The 22,049-nt window shown below is 41.7% G+C and overlaps 1 protein-coding gene and 1 long non-coding RNA gene across 6 annotated transcripts in view; one reads left to right on the top strand and one right to left on the bottom strand.

The window, feature by feature from the left end:
• The window catches only part of LOC105495893 (myotubularin 1), a 107,416-nt gene extending 102,681 nt beyond the window's left edge, over positions 1-4,735 (top strand). For 4 of the 5 annotated variants that reach the window (XM_011765804.3, XM_011765803.3, XM_011765806.3 and 1 more), the window contains exon 15: positions 3,018-4,735. In XM_011765804.3, coding sequence (XP_011764106.1) covers positions 3,018-3,185 — 168 coding nt within the window. In that variant the 3' untranslated portion in view covers positions 3,186-4,735. The remainder of the gene's footprint in view (positions 1-3,017) is intronic. The other variant, XM_011765808.3, reaches the window with a different exon arrangement.
• LOC139360599 (uncharacterized) overlaps positions 1-22,049 on the bottom strand; it is a 28,933-nt gene that overhangs the window by 4,943 nt on the left and 1,941 nt on the right. The window lies entirely within an intron of this gene.

Genomic DNA, 22,049 nt, shown 5'->3' with positions numbered 1-22,049 from the left:
GGGAGGCTAAGGCAGGAGGATCACCTGAGCCCAGAAATTCAACACCAGCCTAAGCAACATAGTGAGACCCCCTGCCCCATCTCTACAAAAAAAAAAAAAAAAAAAAAAAAAAAAAAAAAGTTTTAAGTAGCCGGGCGTGGCAGTGCATGCTTGTAGTCCTAGCTACTTGGCCGGCTGAGGCAGGAAGATCGCCTGAGCCCAGGAGTTCAAGGTTACAGTGTTCAAGGTTTTGCTGAGCTATGATTGCACTGCACTCCATCCAGCCTGGCAACAAAGTGAGACCCTGTCTCTTAAAAAAAAAAAAAAAAAAAAATTAACTGCAGCATTCTTCATCAGTGTATTGTCTTCACAGCTTCCTTGTTGGTGCTCACAGCTTCAGCAAATAGTTCAACATAGTAGAAAGCAGGATGGTTCTGGAAACCACTATATGTGGAAGGCACTTCTGTTAGATGTTCAGCTTTTTTCTTTTTTTTTTCTTTTTTTCCTTCAAAAAAAAAGGGGGTGGTGGATACATGTGCAGAACGTGCAGGTTTGTTACATAGATATACGTGTGCCATGGTGGTTTGCTGCACCTGTTGATCCATCCTGAGTTCCCTCCCCTCACCCCCCACTCCCCAACAGGCCCTGGTGTGTGTGTTCCCCTCTCTGTGTCCATGTGTTCTCAATGTTCAGCTCCCACTTATGAGGGAGAACATGCAGTGTTTAGTTTTCTGTTGCTGTGTTAGTTTGCTGAGGATGATGGCTTCCAGTTCATCCATGTCCCTGCAAAGGACATGATCTCATTCCTTTTTATGGCTGCATAGTATTCCATGGTGTGTATGTACTACATTTTCTTTATCCAGTCTATCATTGATGGACATTTGGGTTGGTTCTATGTCTTTGCTATTGTAAATAGTGCTGCAATAAACATGTGTGCATGTGTCTTTATAAGTAGAATGATTTATATTCCTCTGGGTATAATGGGATTGCTGGGTCTAATGGTATTTCTGGTTCTAGATCCTTGAAGAATCGCCACACTGCCTTCCACAATGGTTGAACTAATTTACACTCCCACCAACAGTGTAAAAGTGTTCTATTTCTCCACAGCCTTGCCAGCATCTATCATTTCCTGACTTTTTAATAATCGCCATTCTGACTGGCATGAGATGGTATCTCATTGTGGTTTTGATTTGCGTTTCTCTGATGATCAGTGATGATGAGCTTTTTTTCATATCTTTGTTGGCCACATGTATGTCTTCTTTTGAGAAGTGTCTGTTCATATCCTTTGCCTACTTTCTGATGGGGTTGTTTATCTTTTTTTGTTGTTGTTGTAAATTTGTTTAAGTTCCTTGTAAATTCTGGATATTAGACCTTTGTCAGATGGGTAGATTGCAAAAATTTTCTCTTATTCTATAGATTGCCTCTTCACTTCGATGCTAGTTTCTTTTGCTGTGCAGAAGCTCTTTAGTTTAATTAGATCCCATTTGTCCATTTTGGCTTTTGTTGCAATTGCGTTTGGTGTTTTTGTCATGAAGTCTTTCCCCATGCCTATGTCCTGAATGGTATTGCCTAGGTTTTCTTCTAGGGTTTCCATGGTTTAGGGTTTTACATTAAGGTCTTCATATATTGCTTAAGCTTTCTAGAAAGTGCTTGCCCCTGATCCCTTCAAAACATTAACTTTCTGGAGTACTGTTCTGTTGTATATCTTGACCTGGGTGTGATAACTTAAGTGTGTATGTATGTCAAGATTCACTGAGCTGAACATCTGAAGATTTTGCACTGTGCGTGGTTTATATCTCAGTACAAAACTTTTAAAACTTAACATGCTGGGAGAATCGCGTTATGCTCCAGCCTGACTTCTGCCTTTGTATCAACATCAATCCCTTGTTTACTCGTCAAAGTAGTCACCATTGTAGCAAAAGATGCTATTAACTCACTTCACTCACACAACAATGCCGTGTGAGGGGTATGCTGTTTTGATTCCCATTCTACAGATAGGGAAATGGAGGCACACAGAAGGTGAGGGGGCAAACCCAGCATTCACACCCAAGGCGGAGCATAGCAGAGCTGCTATGGCTGTCAGCCATGTATTAAGATGGGCAACACGCACATGAAAAGATGTTCTAGCAGAGCAATACAAACAAAAACTACTGTGACATACCATGTTACAGCCCTCAAATTGGAAAAAATGATAATAATCGTATACTCCCAAGTTCTGGTGAGAATGCAGAACAATGAGAACTGCCAGGTATCACCAGCAGGAGCCTCTCTGCAGACAATTTGGCAGCATCCGGTGAGGTTGAAAAGACCATATTCTACTTCTCAGCAGTTCCACCCCTAGGAAAATTCCTTAGAGAAACACTCGCATATGTGCTTGAGGAGATGTGTACAAGGATACTCAGTACAGCATTGCACACACTACCGAAGAACCCTGGAAATCACTGATTACCCGTCAGCCTGGGAAGGGGTGGAGAAACTGGTTTATTCCTTCAATGCAACTTAACAAGGATGAAATTCAGAAAACATGTTGGGTCAAAATGTCAATTAATAAATACCAGATGGTACCAGTGATGTAAACTCTGATAAAATACAAAGTAATACTGTATTTTGTTGCTGGATACTCACAGGGAAAGTGTCACAAATCTGCACAAAAAGGAAGGTCACATGGCAACTTGAGAAGAGTTGTCCCTCAGAGTGAAAGAGAACAGTGGGCCTGGGACGGGCAACACGGGAGACTGGAGCTGTGTTGGGGCTGATAAATTTTAAAAGATGGTGACACGTGTGAGGAAATGTGTACATTAGGTATTTCTTGGTGAACAAATACTTAGTACTTGGGTGTTTAGTACTGTGTGTTGTACTTTCCTGTATGTGTCAATGAGGCAGTAGTTAAGGAAAGTATGTATTATGTTAAACTTTGAGTTTACATAATACCTACTTAACTTATTTACAAAGCAGCAGTCGCAGCAGATGGGTGGAACAGGTGAGTTCTCGTGACGTGCCTGGCGTAAAGTGTAACTCAAGTCTCTGGTTCTCTCCAGCAGCCGAATCCAGTGGAGCAGCGTTACATGGAACTCTTAGCCTTGCGCGATGAATACATAAAGCGGCTTGAGGAACTGCAGCTCGCCAACTCTGCCAAGCTTTCTGATCCCCCAGCTTCACCTTCCAGTCCTTCGCAAATGATGCCCCATGTGCAAACTCACTTCTGAGGGGGGCCCTGGCAGTGCATTAGAGCTCGAAATAAAGGCGATAGCTGACTTTCATTTGGGGCATTTGTAAAAAGTAGATTAAAATATTTGCCTCCATGTAGAACTTGAACTAACATAACGTTAAACTCTTGAATATGTGCCTTCTAGAATACATATTACAAGAAAACTACAGGGTCCACACGGCAATCAGAAGAAAGGAGCTGAGATGAGGTTTTGGAAAACGCTGACACCTTTAAAAAACAGTTTTTGAAAGACAAAATTGAGATTTAATTTACCTCTTGAGAAATACTATATATACAATATATATTTTGTGGGCTTAATTGAAACAACATTATTTTAAAATCAAAGGGAAATATGTTCATGAAATGCATTTTCCTGAAGCTGCTTAACAGTTGCTTTGGATTATTTAATATGAATCCAAATGTGAAAGATGCATGTTACTGCCAAAACCAAATTGAGCTCAGCTTCTTAGGCATTACCCAAAAGCAAGGTGTTTCAGTAATTGCCAACTTTTATACCGTCATAAGTGGTGACTTAAGGAGAAATAGCTGTATAGATGAGTTTTTCATTATTTGGAAATTTAGGGGTAGAAAATGTCTTCCCCTAATTTTCCAGAGAAGCCTATTTTTATATTTTTAAAAAACTGACAGGGCCCAGTTAAATATGATTTGTTTTTTTTAATTTGCCAGTTTTATTTTCTAAATCCTTTCATGAGCTTGCCTAAAATTCGGAATGGTTTTCGGGTTGTGGCAGACCCCAAAGAGAGCACTGTCCAAGGATGTTGGGAGCATCCTGCTGCTTAGGGGAATGTTTTCACAAATGTTGCTCTAGTCAATCCAGCTCATCTGCCAAAATGTAGGGCTACCGTCTTGGATGCATGAGCTATTGCTAGAGCATCATCCTTAGAAATCAGTGCCCCAGATGTACATGTGTTGAGCGTATTCTTGAAAGTATTGTGTTTATGCATTTCAATTTCAATGGTGTTGGCTTCCCCTCCCCACCCTACGCGTGCATAAAAACTGGTTCTACAAATTTTTACTTGAAGTACCAGGCAGTTTGCTTTTTCAGGTTGTTTTGTTTTATAGTATTAAGTGAAATTTTAAATGCACAGTTCTATTTGCTATCTGAACTAATTCATTTATTAAGTATATTTGTAAAAGCTAAGGCTCGAGTTAAAACAATTAAGTGTTTTACAATGATTTGTAAAGGACTATTTATAACTAATATGGTTTTGTTTTCAGTGAATTAAGAAAGATTAAATATATCTTTGTAAATTATTTTACGTCATAGTTTAATTGGTCTACCAAGTAAGACATCTCAAATACAGTAGTGTAATGTATGAATTTTGTAAGTATAAGAAATTTTATTAGACATTCTCTTACTTTTTGTAAATGCTGTAAATATTTCATAAATTAACAAAGTTTCACTCCATAAAAAGAAAGCTAATACTAATAGCCTGAAAGATTTTGTGAAATTTCATGAAAACTTTTTAATGGCAATAATGACTAAAGACCTGCTGTAATAAATGTATTAACTGAAACCTAAAACTATTTTCAGGGCTGTAAGTGTGTATGTGTTGGAAATGTGCATGCTGGCCATCTGGATTTCTTTTCCTGGGTCTACTTCATGTACTTTTTATCTCACTGGCAACCTTGCAGGGCTCTCCCAAAATTTCAGCAAGATTGGGCATTTAAGTGCATTAACAATGCAGATTTTAAGAGTTACAGCTGTCTAGGAGGATGGCTTTTGCAAACGTGAACACGCAAAACTTCAGGCTCTGAATAGGGAACACAGCAGTTGATAGTAAGGGATGTGAAGATACTGGTTAAATAAGCCATAGTTAGTTGATGTCTCGTTAGGTAAGAATTTTTAAAATTCTTCAAACAATATTGCCAGTTGGAAATTATGTTGTTTACATATGTACATTCTAAGAATGCTGAATACTTATAGCAGTAAACTAAAACTGACCATTTTTTGACAATCAGAATAGATCACGTCCAACAGAGCTTAAAGAAAAATCAGAATAGGACTCTTAAATGACTAAGTGTATCTTTCATAACGATGAGTATTTGAAGTACTTTGTGAAGTCCTTCCTCAGACATTGCCGCATTGAACGCTCACTAGGACCTTATGAGCTAGGTGGCATTCTGTTACCCCTATTTTTCGACTGAGTAGAATGCCATTGTTCCAGGCGTTCACTGACACGGCCCACGTCCTACAGCACCACCACAGGTTCATACTGATGTTAGCCTGAAGTCTACATTTGAGTTCCCACTGAATGGCCTGAGCTCTGCCTTTTGGAATGAAATTGAAGAACCTCTCTTCCTGGGACAACTCTTCAAATAATTCAGAAACATATATTTTTGATAATAGGTTTCATTTCTAAATATAGTCATAGCACTTTCTGACCTGTTTTTGATAGTGCAGCAAAGCTTATCCTTTTGCTTTTTTGGAAGGAATAATACTCAAAAAGTCTCAGAATAAGCTGAGTAGTATTTTATCACTTGCATAATGCAGATCTGTGGTGTCATTCAGACAACTCTTGTGGCATTTGGGTACATTAGGCAAAAGCAGGACTGTCTAAATGGAAAATTCTTAATGTGGGAATTTATTAAAGAGTGTATACTCCTGTTACTGGAGGATGCACCCACTGGTGGCCATTAAAGCAAAAGAGGGGACACCCGAGAGAAATGGGAAATGTATGCAGTGCGCACCCCACAAGCAAGAATAATAGCACACTTGCAGAAAAGCATTCCATGGTTGAACTACATTTCAGTTGAATTTTTTAGGTTTACAGAACCACTAAAACTATGAAGCTGGAATACCAATATTTGAAGTAGTCTGACACGCCAAACTGATTGGTAGATTTCTAAGTTAAGGGATTGTTACTGAGGTCTTCCTTCCATATTGAACATACTTGGAAGAGGAAAGAGGAGTAAAATGCAGGATTTTCACTTTCTTATGAGGCTTAGATTCAGACATGGATTAGTTCTTATTTGCAATTTCTCCTTTAAAATCAAAGATGGTAACGTATTTCAAACACATAAAGTGGCTCGATGCTTAGACACGACCATTAAGGCTTAGCAGTTTGTTTCTCTGGCTTTTGAGAGCACTGCTTATTTGTTTCCAGCCGTTCTGAAATTGTTTCACAGTGGCTTCCATGTACATTATAAAAGTTGCTTACATTTCATGAACTCTGTATCACAAAGCTATGTTAGAACCCTGGATGGGATGTGTGGAAACCAGGGTTCTCATCGGCACCAGCAGTGACTTTTCCTGAAGGAAAGGTGTGAGTGAAGTCCTCGCTCCCAGATGCTACCGATATGGAGGAGGCCTCGGCCTCCATCTGCTCAGTGAGGGTGTGGGCTGCACGTTCTCAAAGTTTCCTTACAACTCACACAGCCCTTCTCAGAAATGCAGTGTTAATGACATTTGATTCACCTTTTTAATTTTTTTAAATTTACAACTGACACGTTGTAATTGTATGTACTTACGAGGTAAAATGCGATGTTTCAATGTATGTATATAAGCCAGGAGCAGAAAAACAAACACTGTATGGCTTCACTTACATGTGGAATCTTAAAAAGTTGATCTCATAGTAACAGAGAATAAAATGGTTGCCAGAGACTGAGGAGGGTAGTGGGGAAGAGGGTACCAGGAGAAGCTGGTCAATGGGTGCCAAGTTACAGTTAGAGAAGAATAAGTTTTGGTGTTCTCAAAAATGCATTTTTATCACTCATGCATGTAAAATATTTATCACACAAGATGACATTTGCCTCATATGAGTTTCCTGTTTCTGCTGTAAGAAACCCTCACAAACTTAGTGATTTATTATCTTACAACAAATGTATTAAAATTCTAGAGGTCAAAAGTCTGAAATGGGTCTCACGGTTAAAATCAAGATGTTGGCAAGGCTGCATTCCTTCTGGAAGCTCTAGGGAAGAATTATTTTCCTTGCTTTTCCAGCTTCTCGTGGCCACCTGCATTCCTTGATGCCACGACCCCTTCCTCCATCTCTAAAGCCAGCAGCAGAACATCTTCAAGTCTCTGACTCTCTTTTTGCCTCCCTTTTTGACTTTTAAGGACCCTTGTGATTACATTGGGCCCATCTGTACAGCCTAGGATAATCTGCCTGTCTCAGGGTCAGCTAATTGGCAATCTTAATTCCTTCTTGTCTTGTAACATATTCACGGGTTCTGGGGATTGGGCTGTGGGCAACTTGTGTGTGGGGGTGCATTATGGTGCCTACCACACCTCAGTTCCTTTAGCTTCGGATGGTCAGGGTATGCAAGGTGAGAAATCAGACACTGCTAGGCTTTCCTATTACAAGCTACGCAATTATAATTAGGTAAATGACTAGTTCATTTCCTTATATCTCAGACAAAATTTACACTTACAGTTGCCTTCAGTTTTATTCTCTATTTCTATTGTTGCTTCTATCCAAAGCCCCAGACCATGTACTTCAGCTCCCTTCGTCTCTAAATGGAAGAAAGGGAGCTATCAATTTGGGCCATATGTGCCAAACACTGTACTATTTAGCCTCCCCATAACCTTATACAATTGATCATAATTTTTTGGTCGTTTTCCAAATGAGAGAGGCTCAGAGCCAGAAGTATTTTTTATTTAAAGTAAGATCACTTCAACAAATATTTTCTATTATAACACAGACCCGTGCCAGCTGTTGAAATACAAATAAAGAAAACAGTAGGCTCCTTCAAGGAGCATCTGGCTTAGTGGGAAGACAATCCAGTTAACCAGTAATTTCCAAGCAGGGTGCTGCCTGCAAGGATAGAGACAGATGGCAGACTTCTGGGCCAGTATAGGGAACTAGGGAGGAACTTCTTGGCAATATTGTCAGAACTGAGCCTTGGAAGCTAAGTAGACATGCAAGGCTGGTTTAACATATAAACATATAAATCAATGTAATATACCACATTAACACAATGAAAGATAAAAACCATAAAATCAACTCAATTGATGCGGAAAACCATTTCACAAAGTTTAGCATCCTTTCTTTTGTGATAAAAACTCTTAATAGTTTATACTTTAAAAGTTCGTCAACATCATAAAAGCCAGTTATGAAAAACCCACAGCTAACATAATCAATGGGGAACAACCATTGAGGATTGCTGAGGATTGCTCCCTCAGGGCCTTATACATCTCCTACTATTGCACTTGCCATACTTTGTTGAAATTATGTGTTGAATGTCTTTCTTCGTCACTGCACTCTAAGCTGCCTTGTTCTTAGCTATAATGCCCAATAGGGTGCCTGGCACAAGGTAGGTGCAAAATATATATATGTATTTGAATGCATGAATTGGTGAGTGAATGAACGAAGGGTACACAAGAGTGGGATTCTCTTTCTAGAGGGTTTGCTATAAAGAAAGGAGAGAGATTGGATAATAACTGTTGAGAAATGAGACAGACAGAATGGGCTTTTGAAAGGAAGAGACTTTCATGGGATCATACATCAGGAGGAAGAAGCCAGTGGCAAATGAGAGATTGCATAGAGAAGAGGGAGCTGTTACTTGATTGAACAAGGCCTCAGAGTGGGGATGAGCCCAGGGACACAGACAGAGTGGAATTTGCTTTGCACAACAGAAAGGACTCCTCTTCCTCAGCAACTAGAGGAGTGTGGGTGCAGATGAAGAAACACTGATGGAGGGAATAATGGTTCCTCAAAGATGTCCATGTCCTCATCTCCAGAACCTGTGGATATGTGAGGTTACATAGCAACGGGGAATTAAGGTAGCAGATAGAGTTAAGGTTGCAATACCAGCTGACCCTTATATGAGGAGATCGTCCTGGATTATTGAGGTGGACCCAATGTCATTACAAGGCTCTTTAAAAGTGGAAGCTGGAGGTGGAAGAGACATAAGAGTCATAGCCATGCCATGAGAGAAAGACGACTGGCCATGCTGGCTCTGAAGATGGAGCAAGGGGCCAGGAGCCAAGGACCGCACAGCCTCTAGAAGCTGGAAAAGACAGGGAACAGATTTTTCTCTAAAGCATCCAGAAGGAACACAGCCCTGCCCACACCTCGAGTTTAGCCCATGAGACCTGGGTTGGACTTTCATCTCCAGAAATAATAAATTATTATTAATATGACATTAATAATAATTAGTGAGATAATAAATGTATGTTGTTTAAGCCACTAAGCTTGGGTAATCTGTTACAGCAACCATAGGGTATGAATTCAAGGGGGATAGGGAATTTGAGGGAGTTCATGCCTGATTACCTCAATGTTCTTACACACTCCCACTATACCCACGATAGCAGAAGCCTGTAAGGAAAATTGCTTGGCCCAGAGCAGAGGAGAGGGAAGAAGATTCAAATGTCCCTGAGAAGTGGTGCTCACTAGCAGGCTTTCCAGTATAGTTCAAATTCACTTCACCTCAGTAGTTCAAAAATCCTCAGGCACCAGTCTTGTGGTGCCCCCAGGTGCTTGGTGGAAGCAAATGCTCTATGGAGGAACACACCTTTATCGCAGGCCTCTAAGAATTCTCGCAAATCATTTTTCAAAGAAAATGAACATCTCCCAGTGAAAAATAGCAGACAGAAAGTCTTCAGCGAACATCAATAGAAACAAAAGAGCAGAAAAAGACTTGTAAGACTTCAGATTATTCAAATTATCAGACACAAGCAGTCATTCTGCTGGAGTTGGCTTATATAGGTTTGTCAGAGACAACTGTGAGCATCTCTTCCTAATTCTGTATTCAGTGATGTCAAGGTGGTACTTTGAAATTGGCCAAGCTGGGAAGAGTTACGCCACAGAAATGAGCAAATGCTACAAATGAAGGCTTTGTCTTTCTTCAGAGAGCTGATAATTAAAAATGTACTAGAACATTGCTGGAGGCAGGTTAGAAAAATGAATATGAAGATTATCTTTAAAGAAATAAAATCTAGGTGATCTTGAGTTTGACAATGAGTGTTTAGATATAAAGCTGAAGCACAATCTCTGAAAGAAAAAATTAACAAAATGGGCCACATTAAAATTTAAAACTTCCATGAAACATACTTAAGAGAATGACGAGACAAGCTGCAGATTGAGAAGAAATCTTTGCAAAACACATATTCGATAAGGACTGTTATCTAAAATATAAAAAGAACTCTTAAAACTCAACAATAAACACAATACATTTAAAAAATGGCCAAAAGACTAACAGACACCTCACCAAGGAAGATCTACAGATGGCAAATAAGCATATGACAACATGCTCCACATCATATGTCATCAGGGAAATGCGAATTAAGACAGCAATGAGATACCACTACACACCTATTAGAATGGCCAAATCCAAAGCACCAACAACATGAAATACTGGTGAGAATGTGGAGCAACAGAAATTCCCATTCATTGCTGGTGGCAATGTAAAATGACACAGACACTTTGGAAGACAGTTTAGTTTCTCACAAAGCTAAACAAAGTCTTACCATATGACCCAGCAACCATGCTCCTTGGCATTTATCCAGATGAACTGAAAACTTATGTCCAGGCAAATCCTTCACACAAACGTTTCCAGCAGTTGCCCCATGTTTGTCACATAGTTGCCGCAGTTGGTAGCAGTGAAAATGTTCTTCAACAGGTGAATGGGTAAACAAAACTATGGTACATTCAGACAATGAAATGTTATTCAGCACTAAAAAGAAATGAGCCTATCAAGCCATTAAAACACATGGAGGAACCTTAAGTGCATATTGCTAAGTGAAAGAAGTCAATCTGAAAAGGCTATATACCGTATGACTCCAACTATGTGACATTCTGGAAAAGGCAAAACTGTAGAGACAGTAAAAAGACCAGTGGTTGCCAGGGGTTCAGGGAGAGGAAGGGAAGAAAAGAGGGAGGGATGAGTATGTGGAGCACAGGGGATTTTTAGAGCACTGAAACCAGAAACCATTTTTTATGATACTATAATGGCGGATACATGTCATTACCATGTATTTGTCAAAACCCACAGAATGTACAACACAAAGAATGAACCCTAATGTAAACAGTGGACTTGAGTTAATAATAATGTGTCAATATTGGGTCATCAATTGTAACTCGTGTACCACATTAATGCAAGATGTTGATAATAAGGAAACTAGGATGGGGGGTGGGGCGTGCTGTGAGAGGGTATATGGGAACTCTCTATAATTTCCACTCAATTTTTCTGAAACCTAAAACTACATAAAGGTCTATTATTTTTTTTAAAGGCACCCCAGGTAATTTTGTGCAGCTGGTCCAGTGCCAAGTGTTTAGAAATGACTATTTCAGGCAATACCTACATATTGGTCAAATTGCATCCTTAAGTAGATGTCATTGAAAGAATTAATCACTGATTACAGAATTAGCTCCTTTTGGAAAGGTTTGTTGTATTGATTGATACTTTGGACAGAAATAGGCGTAAATGTAGGGATTTCTTTCTTTGGCCCTACACCTGTAGAAGCAGTGCCTGGTAGGATCTTGTAGGGGGAATTCAATCATCAAGTGGGACGTGGATTGGAAATAGGAAGACATTAGATTAGCGTTTCTTTCAACCCAGTAAGTCTGTGAGTCTCTACACCACTTATCAATGCATTCTCAGCTCCAAAGCCATCCTCCTCTAACTGCTCTGTGATAATGGAGATGGGCTTTGTAAATATTTACCAGCTGGCAAAATGTAAATCCTTGTCAGTAGAGGGCGCTAGAGAGAGAGAGAGAGAGACCAGAGGAGGAAAAAGCTTTATCTTCCAGATTCTGGGGTGCCTCATCTTTTTGCCTCCTCCGGAGCACAGCTTTCTTTCTCTGGTGCTGGGCTCCTATGCACATGCTTTCTTTTGTGCTAGGCCCATGCATGTATTATCCTAAAGAAAACTACGTCAAAGCATTTAATAATCAAACTCCCAAAGGTCAAACATAAAGAAAGAATCCTAAAAGCAGCAAGAGAATAGAAGCAAATAACATACAATGGGGCCCAAATATGTCTAGCAGCAGACTCTTCAGCGCAAACCTTACAGGCCACGAGAGCATGGCATAGCGTATTTAAAGTGCTAAAGGAAGAAAACTTTTATGCTAGAATAGAATATCCAGCGAAAATATCCTTTAAGCATGAAGGAGAAATAAAGATCTTCCCAGACAAACAAAAGCTGAGGGATTTCATGAACACCAGACCTGTCCTATAAGAAATGCTAAAGGGAGTTCTTCGATCTGAGAGAAAAAGGATATTAATGAGCAATAAGGAATTATCTGAAGGTACAAAACTTACTGGTAATAGCACAAAGGAAAACACAGAATATTATAAGACTGTGTGGTGTGTAAAACACTCTTAAGTAGAAAGACTAAACAAAGAATGAATCAAAAATAATAACTGCAACTTTTCAAGACAATGCAATAGACAATGCAATAAGGCAAAGAGAAACAATAGTAAGTTTAAAAACAGGCAGATAAAGTTAAAATGTAGAGTTGTTATTAGTTCTCTTTTTGCTTATTTATTTGTTTATGCAATCAGTGCTAAGTTCTCATCAGCTTAAAATAAAGGATTATAAGATAGCATTTGCAAGCCTCATGGTAACCTCAAACGTAAAAATATACAACAAATACACAAAATGTCAAAAGCAAGAAATTAAATCATACCACCAGAGAAAATCACCTTCACTTAAAGGAAAGAAGGAAGAAAGACAGGAAAGAAGGAAGAAAACACCACAAAACAAACAGCAAACAAATTACCAAATGGCAGGAGTGGTCCTCACTTATCAATAATAACATTGAATGCAAATGGACTAAACTCTGTAATCAAAAGACACAGAGTGACTGAATGGATGAAAAAACAAGACCCTATAAGAAACTATTGCTTACAAGAAACACACTTCACCTATAAAGATACACAAAGATGAGGCCGGGCGCGGTGGCTCACGCCTGTAATCCCAGCACTTTGGGAGGCCAAGGCGGGCGGATCACGAGGTCAGGAGATCGAGACCATCCTGGCTAACACAGTGAAACCCCGTCTCTACTAAAAAATATACAAAAGATTAGCCAGGCGTGGTGGCAGACGCCTGTAGTCCCAGCTACTCAGGAGGCTGAGGCAGGAGAATGGCGCGAACCCGGGAGGCGGAGCTTGCAGTGAGCCGAGATCCGGCCACTGCACTCCAGCCTGGGCGACAGAGCGAGACTCCGTCTCAAAAAAAAAAAAAAAAAAAAGATATACAAAGATTGAAAATAAAGAATGGAAAATATAGTCCATGCTCCTGCTTCTCCAATGGACTCAAAATCTCATCCAAGAAAAGCATTTTAGAATATCTTTCTCATTCCTAAATAAGCACATCTGCACACCTCCCCTAAGTAAGACCTGATGGTTACTGTCTACAAATTTCAGCCTCTAATTACATCAAGTCAATTACTATGCTATTTCAGACTTGGAGAAAAAGATAATCCATATATAATATCTGATGTTTTAACTTATATTTGAATGTGAATATCTCTAGCATTTGAAAAATCCCTAACGTTCAAACAAGAGTGTTCAAACTCTGCGCTGAAGGCCTTACAAGGCAGTCCAGCTTTGGAGTCCAGGTCTCTTGCTGCCCAGTCCACCCTAGGGCTGCAAAGCATCCCTGCCCGAGGCCAGACTGAGTTGACACCTGTCTGCATAGGTGGCAAAGAGATTGTGTGCTTTTCTCCCCACTTTTGGTGAGCCCCATGCGGTGGTGCTCAGGATGAAAAGGATCCCCCTAACTCCGGCTGACATCTACTTGCCAAGCAGGGCAATGGAAGGCTTCAACATTGGTTCTCAAAGATGGAGCCTCATGTACACAGTCCTTACTCGGCAGTCATATGTTATGGTCCTGACACACAACAATGGCAACAAGAACAATGGCAACAACAACAACAGTGGGGCTTGGTTTTGTTTTCATTTTACTGGTCCATGCAACTCAAAAGTCTGTGACTAGGTGGTCTGAACTCACTGTCTTTTTGCCCTCCCAGTCATTTCTGTCCCTTGGGAGTGCTCTCAGCAGAGTCCACACCACCTCCTTGCAGTCAAATCCAGGGAACACTTCTTTGCCCTGTCTTACCAGATGGCCCAGCAACACTTGACACTCTGGATCACTCCTTCCATCTTAGAACACTTGACTTTCTTGGCTCCCATGCCCCCTCTGTCCTGACTCTTTGCTTGTCTCTGGCAACCCCCTCGAGCTCTTCCCAGGCTGCTCTTCCTTCAGCTGCCCTGTCAGTGCCAATGATCTAGTATGTCTCCTTGGCTCGCTTGTCTTCTCATTTTACATGTTTTCCCCAGGCAAATTTACACATTCTCATCAGGGCCAACTTCATGGGTGTTTTGACCTGTGCACTCACACAGGGCCCCATGCTTAGAAAGGCCCCATTCAATGCTTTCCTATCACCATCTGGAAATTTGTAATACTTTTGAACAAGATACCCTGCATTTTTCATTTTGCACTGGGCTCTACACATTACACAGCTCGCCAGTTCTGCTTCTCAAGGTTTTACACCTTTAGGCTGAAATCTGTAGCCCAGCCTTTCTCCTGTGCACCAGACCCACCTATCCAATCTTTCCTGGACATGTTACAGGCTCTTCCCCTTCAAATAGCTTCTCTTTCTTTTTTTTATTTTTTTATTTTTATTATTGTTTTTTAATCTCAGGGACTGGCATCACTTTCTACCCAGTCACCCAAGGTCAAGATTTATTCTGAAGACAATGTTCTTCCTTTGGCTTCATTGACAATCTCATCTTCCAGACTTCCTCCTATTTCTGACTCTTCTCCCTCCTTTGCAGACCACTATATCCCAGCTGCTTGCTCAAATGTGGCTGCCTTAAAGGAATTTATCTTGGAGAAATGTATGTGTTTACTGAGTGGGGCAAAAAGTGTGTCTCTGAAACATGCTTGCCAGGTTGAGGCAAGTGGAGTCTCTGGAGCTTTGAGAGTATGAGATCTCTGGACCGCAGTTTCTGTGTGAAGGCGAGCTTGACACTGCAGTGTAGAGCACCTGTCATAGACTGAGGATATAGGAATTTCAACATCAAAGAATGGTGGATGGTGGAGATGATGGGAGTGGTGAAGCAAAAGCCTCCCGAGGCACCCTTTAGCCTTGCCAATAATTGAACTTGTGGCTGAGAGCCTTCCGGATAACTTCTAAAGACAAAGTTAAGTCATCTGTGGTGTTTTTTTCTGTAGTTTATTGTTTTAGTCCATTTTCTGTTGCTTATAACAGAAGACCTGAAACTAGGTAATTTATAAAGAAAATAAATTTTTTCTCACAATTCTGGAGGCTGGGAAGTCAAAGGTCAGGGGGCCATATCCGGTGAGAGACTTCTTCCTGGTGGAAACACTGTTGCGTCCCAAGGCAGTGCAGGGCCTCATATGGTGAGGAAGCTAGGCGTACTTGCTCAGGCCTCTCTTCCTCTTCTTGTAAAGCCACCAGTTCCACTCCCATGATAATCCACTAACGCATTCATAAGGGCAGAGCCCTACTGATACAATCACCTTTTAAAAATCCAACCTTTCAGTATTGCCACCCTGGGGATTAAGTTTCCAACACATGAAATTTAGGGGACTCATTCAAATCGTATCACTTAGGAACCTGTGGTTTTAATAATCCCACTCATTAGCTGTACTGATTTGAAGTGTCATTGAGAATTGCTACTTCACAAAAGAACCTTTGGACACTGTCATGGTTAATTTTATGAGTCACCTTGGCTAGGCCATGGTGCCCAGTTGTTTGGTCAAACACCAGTCTAGATTCTCTCAGATGAGTGTCTTAGACCATTTTGTGCTGCTATAATAGGATACTACAGATTGGGTAATTTATAATGAATTGAAGTTTATTATTCTGAAGCCTGGGAAGTCCAAGACTGAGGGTCCTATATCTGGCAAGGGCCTTCATGCTGTGTCATTCTATGGCAGAAGGTAAAAGGGAAAGAGAGAAGCAAAAGGGGGCTAAATTCTTCCTTTTATAAGGAACCTACTCATATAATGGGAAGCCACTCCCACAATAACAGCATTAATTCATTCACAACCTAAAGATTTCTTAAAGGTCCCACCTTCCAACACTGTTGCATTGGGGATTTAGTTTCCAACACATGCTTTTCGGGGGATACATTCAAACCAAAGCAATGAGAGTAACATTTAAATCAGTAGACTGAGGCGAGGCGCAGTGGCTCATGCCTGTAATCCCAGCACTTTGGGAGGCCGAGGTAGGTGGATCACTTGAGGTTAGGAGTTCGAGACCAGACTGGCCAAAATGGTGAAACCCCATCTCTACTGAAAATACAAAAATTAGCTGGATGTGGTGGTGTGTGCCTGTAATCCCAGCTACTCGGTAGGCTGAGGCAGGAGGATTGCTTGAACCAGGGAGGCAGAGGTTGCAGTAAGCCAAAATAGTGTCACTGCACTTCAGCCTGGGTGACAGAGTGAGACTCCGTCTCAAAAAAATTAAAATTAAAATTAAAATTAAAAATGAAATAAATAAATAAATAGACTGAGTAAAGCAGATTATTCTCCATAATGTGCGTGGGCCTCATTCAGTTAGTGGAAGACCTTAAGAGAAAAGACTAAGGTCCCCTAAAGAGGAAGAAATTCTGCTCCAGACTGCATTCAGATTCAAGACTGCAACATCAACTTTTGCTGGAATTTCCAGCCTGTTGGTTTGCCCTGTAGATTTCAGACTTGCCAGCCCCCACAAACACATGAGCCAATTCCCTAAAATATCCAAGTCTATACACATACATATACACGTACACACATGCATCCTATTGTTTCTGTTTCTCTGGAGAACCATGACCTAGTGCTTCTGGTAGGCAGTCTTGTACCCCCAGTATGTCTATGCCCTAATCCCTAGAATCTGTGGAGAAGAGTTTTTTTGAACTGCCAAAAAAAAAAAAAAAAAAAAAAGAATTTGTACATGTCATCCATGTGTCATCCAAGCTCACCCACAAAAAATTGGATCGAAGTCCAGCTATTTTAAATTTTATTTAATTTTGGCTGAGTGCGGTGGCTCACGTCTGTAATCCTAGCACTTTGGGAGGCCAAGGCGGGTGGATCACCTGAGGTTGGGAGTTCGAGACCAGCCTGACCAACATGGAGAAACCCCGTCTCTCCTAAAAATACAAAATTAGCTGGACGTCGTGACGCACGCCTGTAATCCCAGCTACTCGGAAGGCTGAGGCAGTAGAATCGCTTGAACCTGGGAGGCGGAGGTCGCGATGAGCTGAGATCACACCGTTGCACTCCAGTCTAGGCAACAAGAGCTAAACTCTGTCTCAAAAAGAGAAAAAAAGAAAAAGTTTTATGTAATTTTTTTATTGGGCGGCCTCTGAACCAGCATATGCTCAGAGAGACTGCCTTGTTTGCTTTTTGTTTTTGTTTTTTGTTTTGTTTTGTTTTGTTTTTGGAACGGAGTTTCTCTCTTGTTGCCTAGGCTGGAGTGCAATGGCACAATCTCGGCTCACCTCAACCTCCCCCTCCCAGGTTCAAGTGATTCTCCTGCCTCAGCCTCCCAAGTAGCTGGGATTACAGGCAGGCGCCACCACACCCGGCTAATTTTGTATTTTTAGTAGAGACAGGGTTTCTCCATGTTGGTCAGGCTGGTCTCAAACTCACGACCTCAGGTGATCCACCCACCTCGGCCTCCCAAAGTACTGGGATTACAGGCGTGAGCCACTGTGCCCAGCCGAGACTGCCTTTTTAAAAAATTTATTTTTATCAAAAGTCCTGCTCTTTTGAGCTGACACTACAAACCCTCCAAATGATGGGAACATTTCTCTGCAGTGCAGTCACATGTAGTTCCATTGAGGATTAGCTTTGCTCAGTCCTAGCAAAATTCCGTTTTTGAGAAATTTATTTTACAAGGGATGATCAGGTCCACTTTCATATGCTTAATTTGTTTTCCAGAAATGAAAGTGATGACCCCAACCATAGTTTCCAAATCGTGAAGCTGAAGGTTAAATAACAAAGAGTTCCTCTGTCCTCAAATTTTACGAAAAGTAGCCAACTTTTTATTACCTCTCTTTCCTGAGTTCCCTTCCAACTGTCTACTGGACAACTCCACTTGGATACCCATAGGTACCTCCCAAGACTGCTATGCACTGTTGCACAGGTTGTGAAGTGCACAAGGGGGTCACATCTAAGGGGGACTGCTATGGTCTGAATGTCCCCCAATATTCACTTGTTGAAACTTAATCCCCATGGTGGTGGTGTTAAGAGTTGGGGCCTGTTGGGAAGTGATTAAGTCATGAGGGCTTGTCCTCATGAATGAGATTCAGTGACCTTATAAAAAGGCTTAACAGAAGGTGTTCACCCTTTTACCCTCTGCCATGTGAGGACACAGCGTTTCTCCTCTCTGAAGAATGTAGCAACAAAGGCACCATTTTGAAAGCAGAGAGACCAGGCCCAGACCAGCGAGAGTTTTCATGTTTCCCATCCCAGCCTCCAGAACTGTGAGAAATAATTATTTATTGTTTCTAAATTACCCAGTCTGTGGTATTTTGTTATAGCAGCACAAACAGACTAAGACAGGGATCCTTCAGAATGAGGTCCACATAGATTTCTAGGTCTATTATGGCAGTTTCTTGGCATATGGCAGCCAAAGGTTGAGCTTTAACAAAATTGGTATACTATGACAATTTTATGATAACAGAAGTCCAGTGTTGTAAGGAAGGGGTTTCTTTTTTCTGACACACATAAAGGCAACATATGGGCTTGGACTTAGGGTGGGTCAAGCTCAACATGTCCAGAACCAATTCATCCTGGTCACTGACCTCTCCCACCTGCCTGTCATCCTGGATTCCTTATATCTGTGGCTGATATCTCCTTTACCCAGTTTTCCAAGTCTGAAACCTCAGTGCCAGGCGTGGTCCATGTTGGCATCTCCTTCCCTCCTCATTTCATGTCCAACAGTCCATCAGTCACTGAGTCCTGTCCAATGTTAGGGTTCATGCATCAGGTCTTCCTTGATTATGACAACTTCTTAACTGACCTTCCCACAGCCACTCTTGCCCCTCCAATCCATCCTCCATCATGCAATCCTAGTGATCTTTCTGGAGTGGAAATATGATCACTTCACACTCCTTGTCACCTCTAACAGGGTTTCTCAAAGTGTGGTCCTCAAACCATGTATATCAGAATCACTTGAGGTGCTTTATCAAATGTGGATTCTTAGCACCTAACTACTAAATTTTCAGATTCTCTGTGGTGAAGCTCATTAATCTGCACATTAATGGATGTCCCAAGCCATTTTCATGTGTGTAATTTTGAAAACTACCACTTTCTACATAAACATGTCATAAACATGCATAAACATGTCATAAACATGCAGCATACTCATATACATTTCCCACTTCCCCAGCAGGGACTGCAGAGTGCAGCTGGGCATTCAAAGGAGGCCTTTCCTGTTTCCTGGTGAGCATCACCATGGGCCTGAGAAGTCACTCTTCACCTTGCCTCCCACCACACAACTCCTGTCCTCTTAGAGTGATTTCTAGGAATGCAGTATAGTCAACCCAGCAACTATGACTAGACCCCCATGTGGGCAGAAGGGGGTGGTAGGGCCTGTGTGTGTTCGGAGACAATTCACCATGACTATCTCAGGTTTCAGCATGGTCAGGGTTCTCTGAGGAAATACATTTACAGCCAAGTTAATAAAGTTGGTATGAGAAGACATTCCAACCCAGGGTGTAAATGTAAATCTCCACAAAGGACATTTGTTTACATTTGATCACTCATTCCAAGGTAAGGAGCAATCTCTCTCCCTGCAGGGGAGAATGGGCAGGTCAGTAGCAGCCAGAGTTTCCTGCCTTGGGGTTTTCTCTCCCGTGGTGTATCCCATTACATGTGCAGATACTATCTAGCCTCCTATTAGCCAAAGGCAGTTACAGGCCAGCCCCCCCCCCCCCCCCCCCCCCCCCCCCGTTCAAAAGGAGGGGAAATAGATACCACCTGTTTTTGTTTTGTTTTTTGTTTTGTTATGTTTTGTTTTGTTTGAAACAGAGTCTCTCACTGTCACCCAGGCTGGAATGCAGTGGCACGATCTCAGCTCACTGCAACCTTTGCCTCCTGGGTTCAAGCGATTCTCCTACCTCAGCCTCCCGAGTAGCTGGGATTATAGACACACACCACCATGCCTGACTAATTTTTGTATTTTTAGTAGAGATGGGCTTTCGCCACTTTGGCCAGGCTGGTCTTGAACTCCTGACCTCAGGTGATCTGCCCACCTTGGCCTCCCAAAGTGCTAGGATTACACGCGTGAGCCACCACGCCCAGCCGATACCACCTCTTAATGTAAGAGTGGCAAGTTTGCACTGCAGAACAGCATGCCACTCTGTGGAGACTGGGGTTCAGGATGCAGATCCAAGCTATTGCTGTGGCTGCTGATTTTGCTGTGAATAATAAACTGTCTTTGTTTTGGACCCACAGGCTTTATATTTTCTCTCAGAGTGTTAGAATGTGGTGATCAACTAAACTTTCAGCTTGCCAGCAGGGTAAAATCTTAGATTATAACAGCTTCTGACCTACTACTGTGGAGTACCCTCCTTGGAGTGTGGCTATGATTTGTGCATGGATTCCTACAGCCGAATGGGGAAGGGAGCTGAACAGGTAAGGGATTACTTCTCTGGATCATTCATCAAGAGCAATGCTTGGGTGCTCTATTGCTGCACAAAAAATCACCCCAAAACCTAGTGGCTTAAAGCCATAATTTATTAGTTTCCAAAAATCTGTTAGTCAATTGTATGATTCACCAGCTTCATGTGGTGTTTGCTAGGCCACCGGAATGACTGAAAGACTTGAAATGGCCTCACTCACTTAGCTGGCAGTTAGTGCTGGCTTCTGGCCATGATGCCTGGGGAACTCAGCTAGGGCTGTTGGCTGAGAGCTTTGGTTCTCTTCCATATGGGCCTCCCCCTGTGGCGGCTTGGGCTTCCTCAGAGTATGGCAGCTGACTTCCAAGAAGGAGTATGCACAGAAACCAAACAGGAAGCTGCAAACCCCTTAAGGGTTAGCCTTGGAAGTTACACAGCATCACCTCTGCTACATTCTATTGGTCAAAGGGGTTACAGGGCCAGTCCACATTCAAGGAGAGGGTAAACAGAACCCACCTCTTGATGTGTGAGTGGTAAGGTCACCTTGCAAAAGAGTGTGTGGGATGGGGGATACTATTACAGCTGTCTTTGGAAGCACAATCTATCAAATGGACATAGATGGGGGACTATACAATAGTATTTCTCCAAGTGCAGTAAGCCCTGCATCAGAATCATGGGAGCTTTTGCTGAAAATGCAGACTGGGGCTGATTCTTGCACACTAACATTTGAGATCTGCTGAGCTGCAGAACAAAGCCCAAACTTGTTGGCCTACCAGTCCAGATCCTCACTTACCTTGTCTGACTTTATGCTCCAGTAACACTCAATTTCTTGGCATTCTCTTACACATAATAAGCTATTTAACCTACACATATGGTTTGGATGCTTGTGCCCTCCAAATCTCATGTTGAAATGTGAGCCCTAATGTTGGAGTTGGGGCTGAACAGGAGGTGTCTGGGTTGTGAACTGGATTGTGAACATCCTGAGGGTGGACCCCTCAGGAATGGCTTTGTGGCCTCCCTGTGGTAATGAGTGAATCCTCGTTCTATGAGTTCATGCAAGAGCTAGTTGTTTAAGAGTCTGGTGCCTCCCTCACATTTCACTTGCTCCTTCTCTCACCATGTGACATGCCTGTTCCCTCTTCGCCTTCCACCGTGATTGTAAGCTTGCTGAGGCCCTTACCAGAAGCAGATGCCAGCACAATGCTTCTTGTACAGTCTGCAGAACTGTGAGCAAAAATAAACTTCTTTTCTTTATAAATTACCAGGTCTCTGGTATTCCTTTATAGCAAAGCAAAACAGATTAACATACCTACTAATC

This window comes from Macaca nemestrina, chromosome X (genome assembly GCF_043159975.1).
Source record: "Macaca nemestrina isolate mMacNem1 chromosome X, mMacNem.hap1, whole genome shotgun sequence".
Lineage (NCBI taxonomy): Eukaryota > Metazoa > Chordata > Mammalia > Primates > Cercopithecidae > Macaca > Macaca nemestrina.
This window is presented reverse-complemented; position numbering and strand designations above follow the sequence as displayed.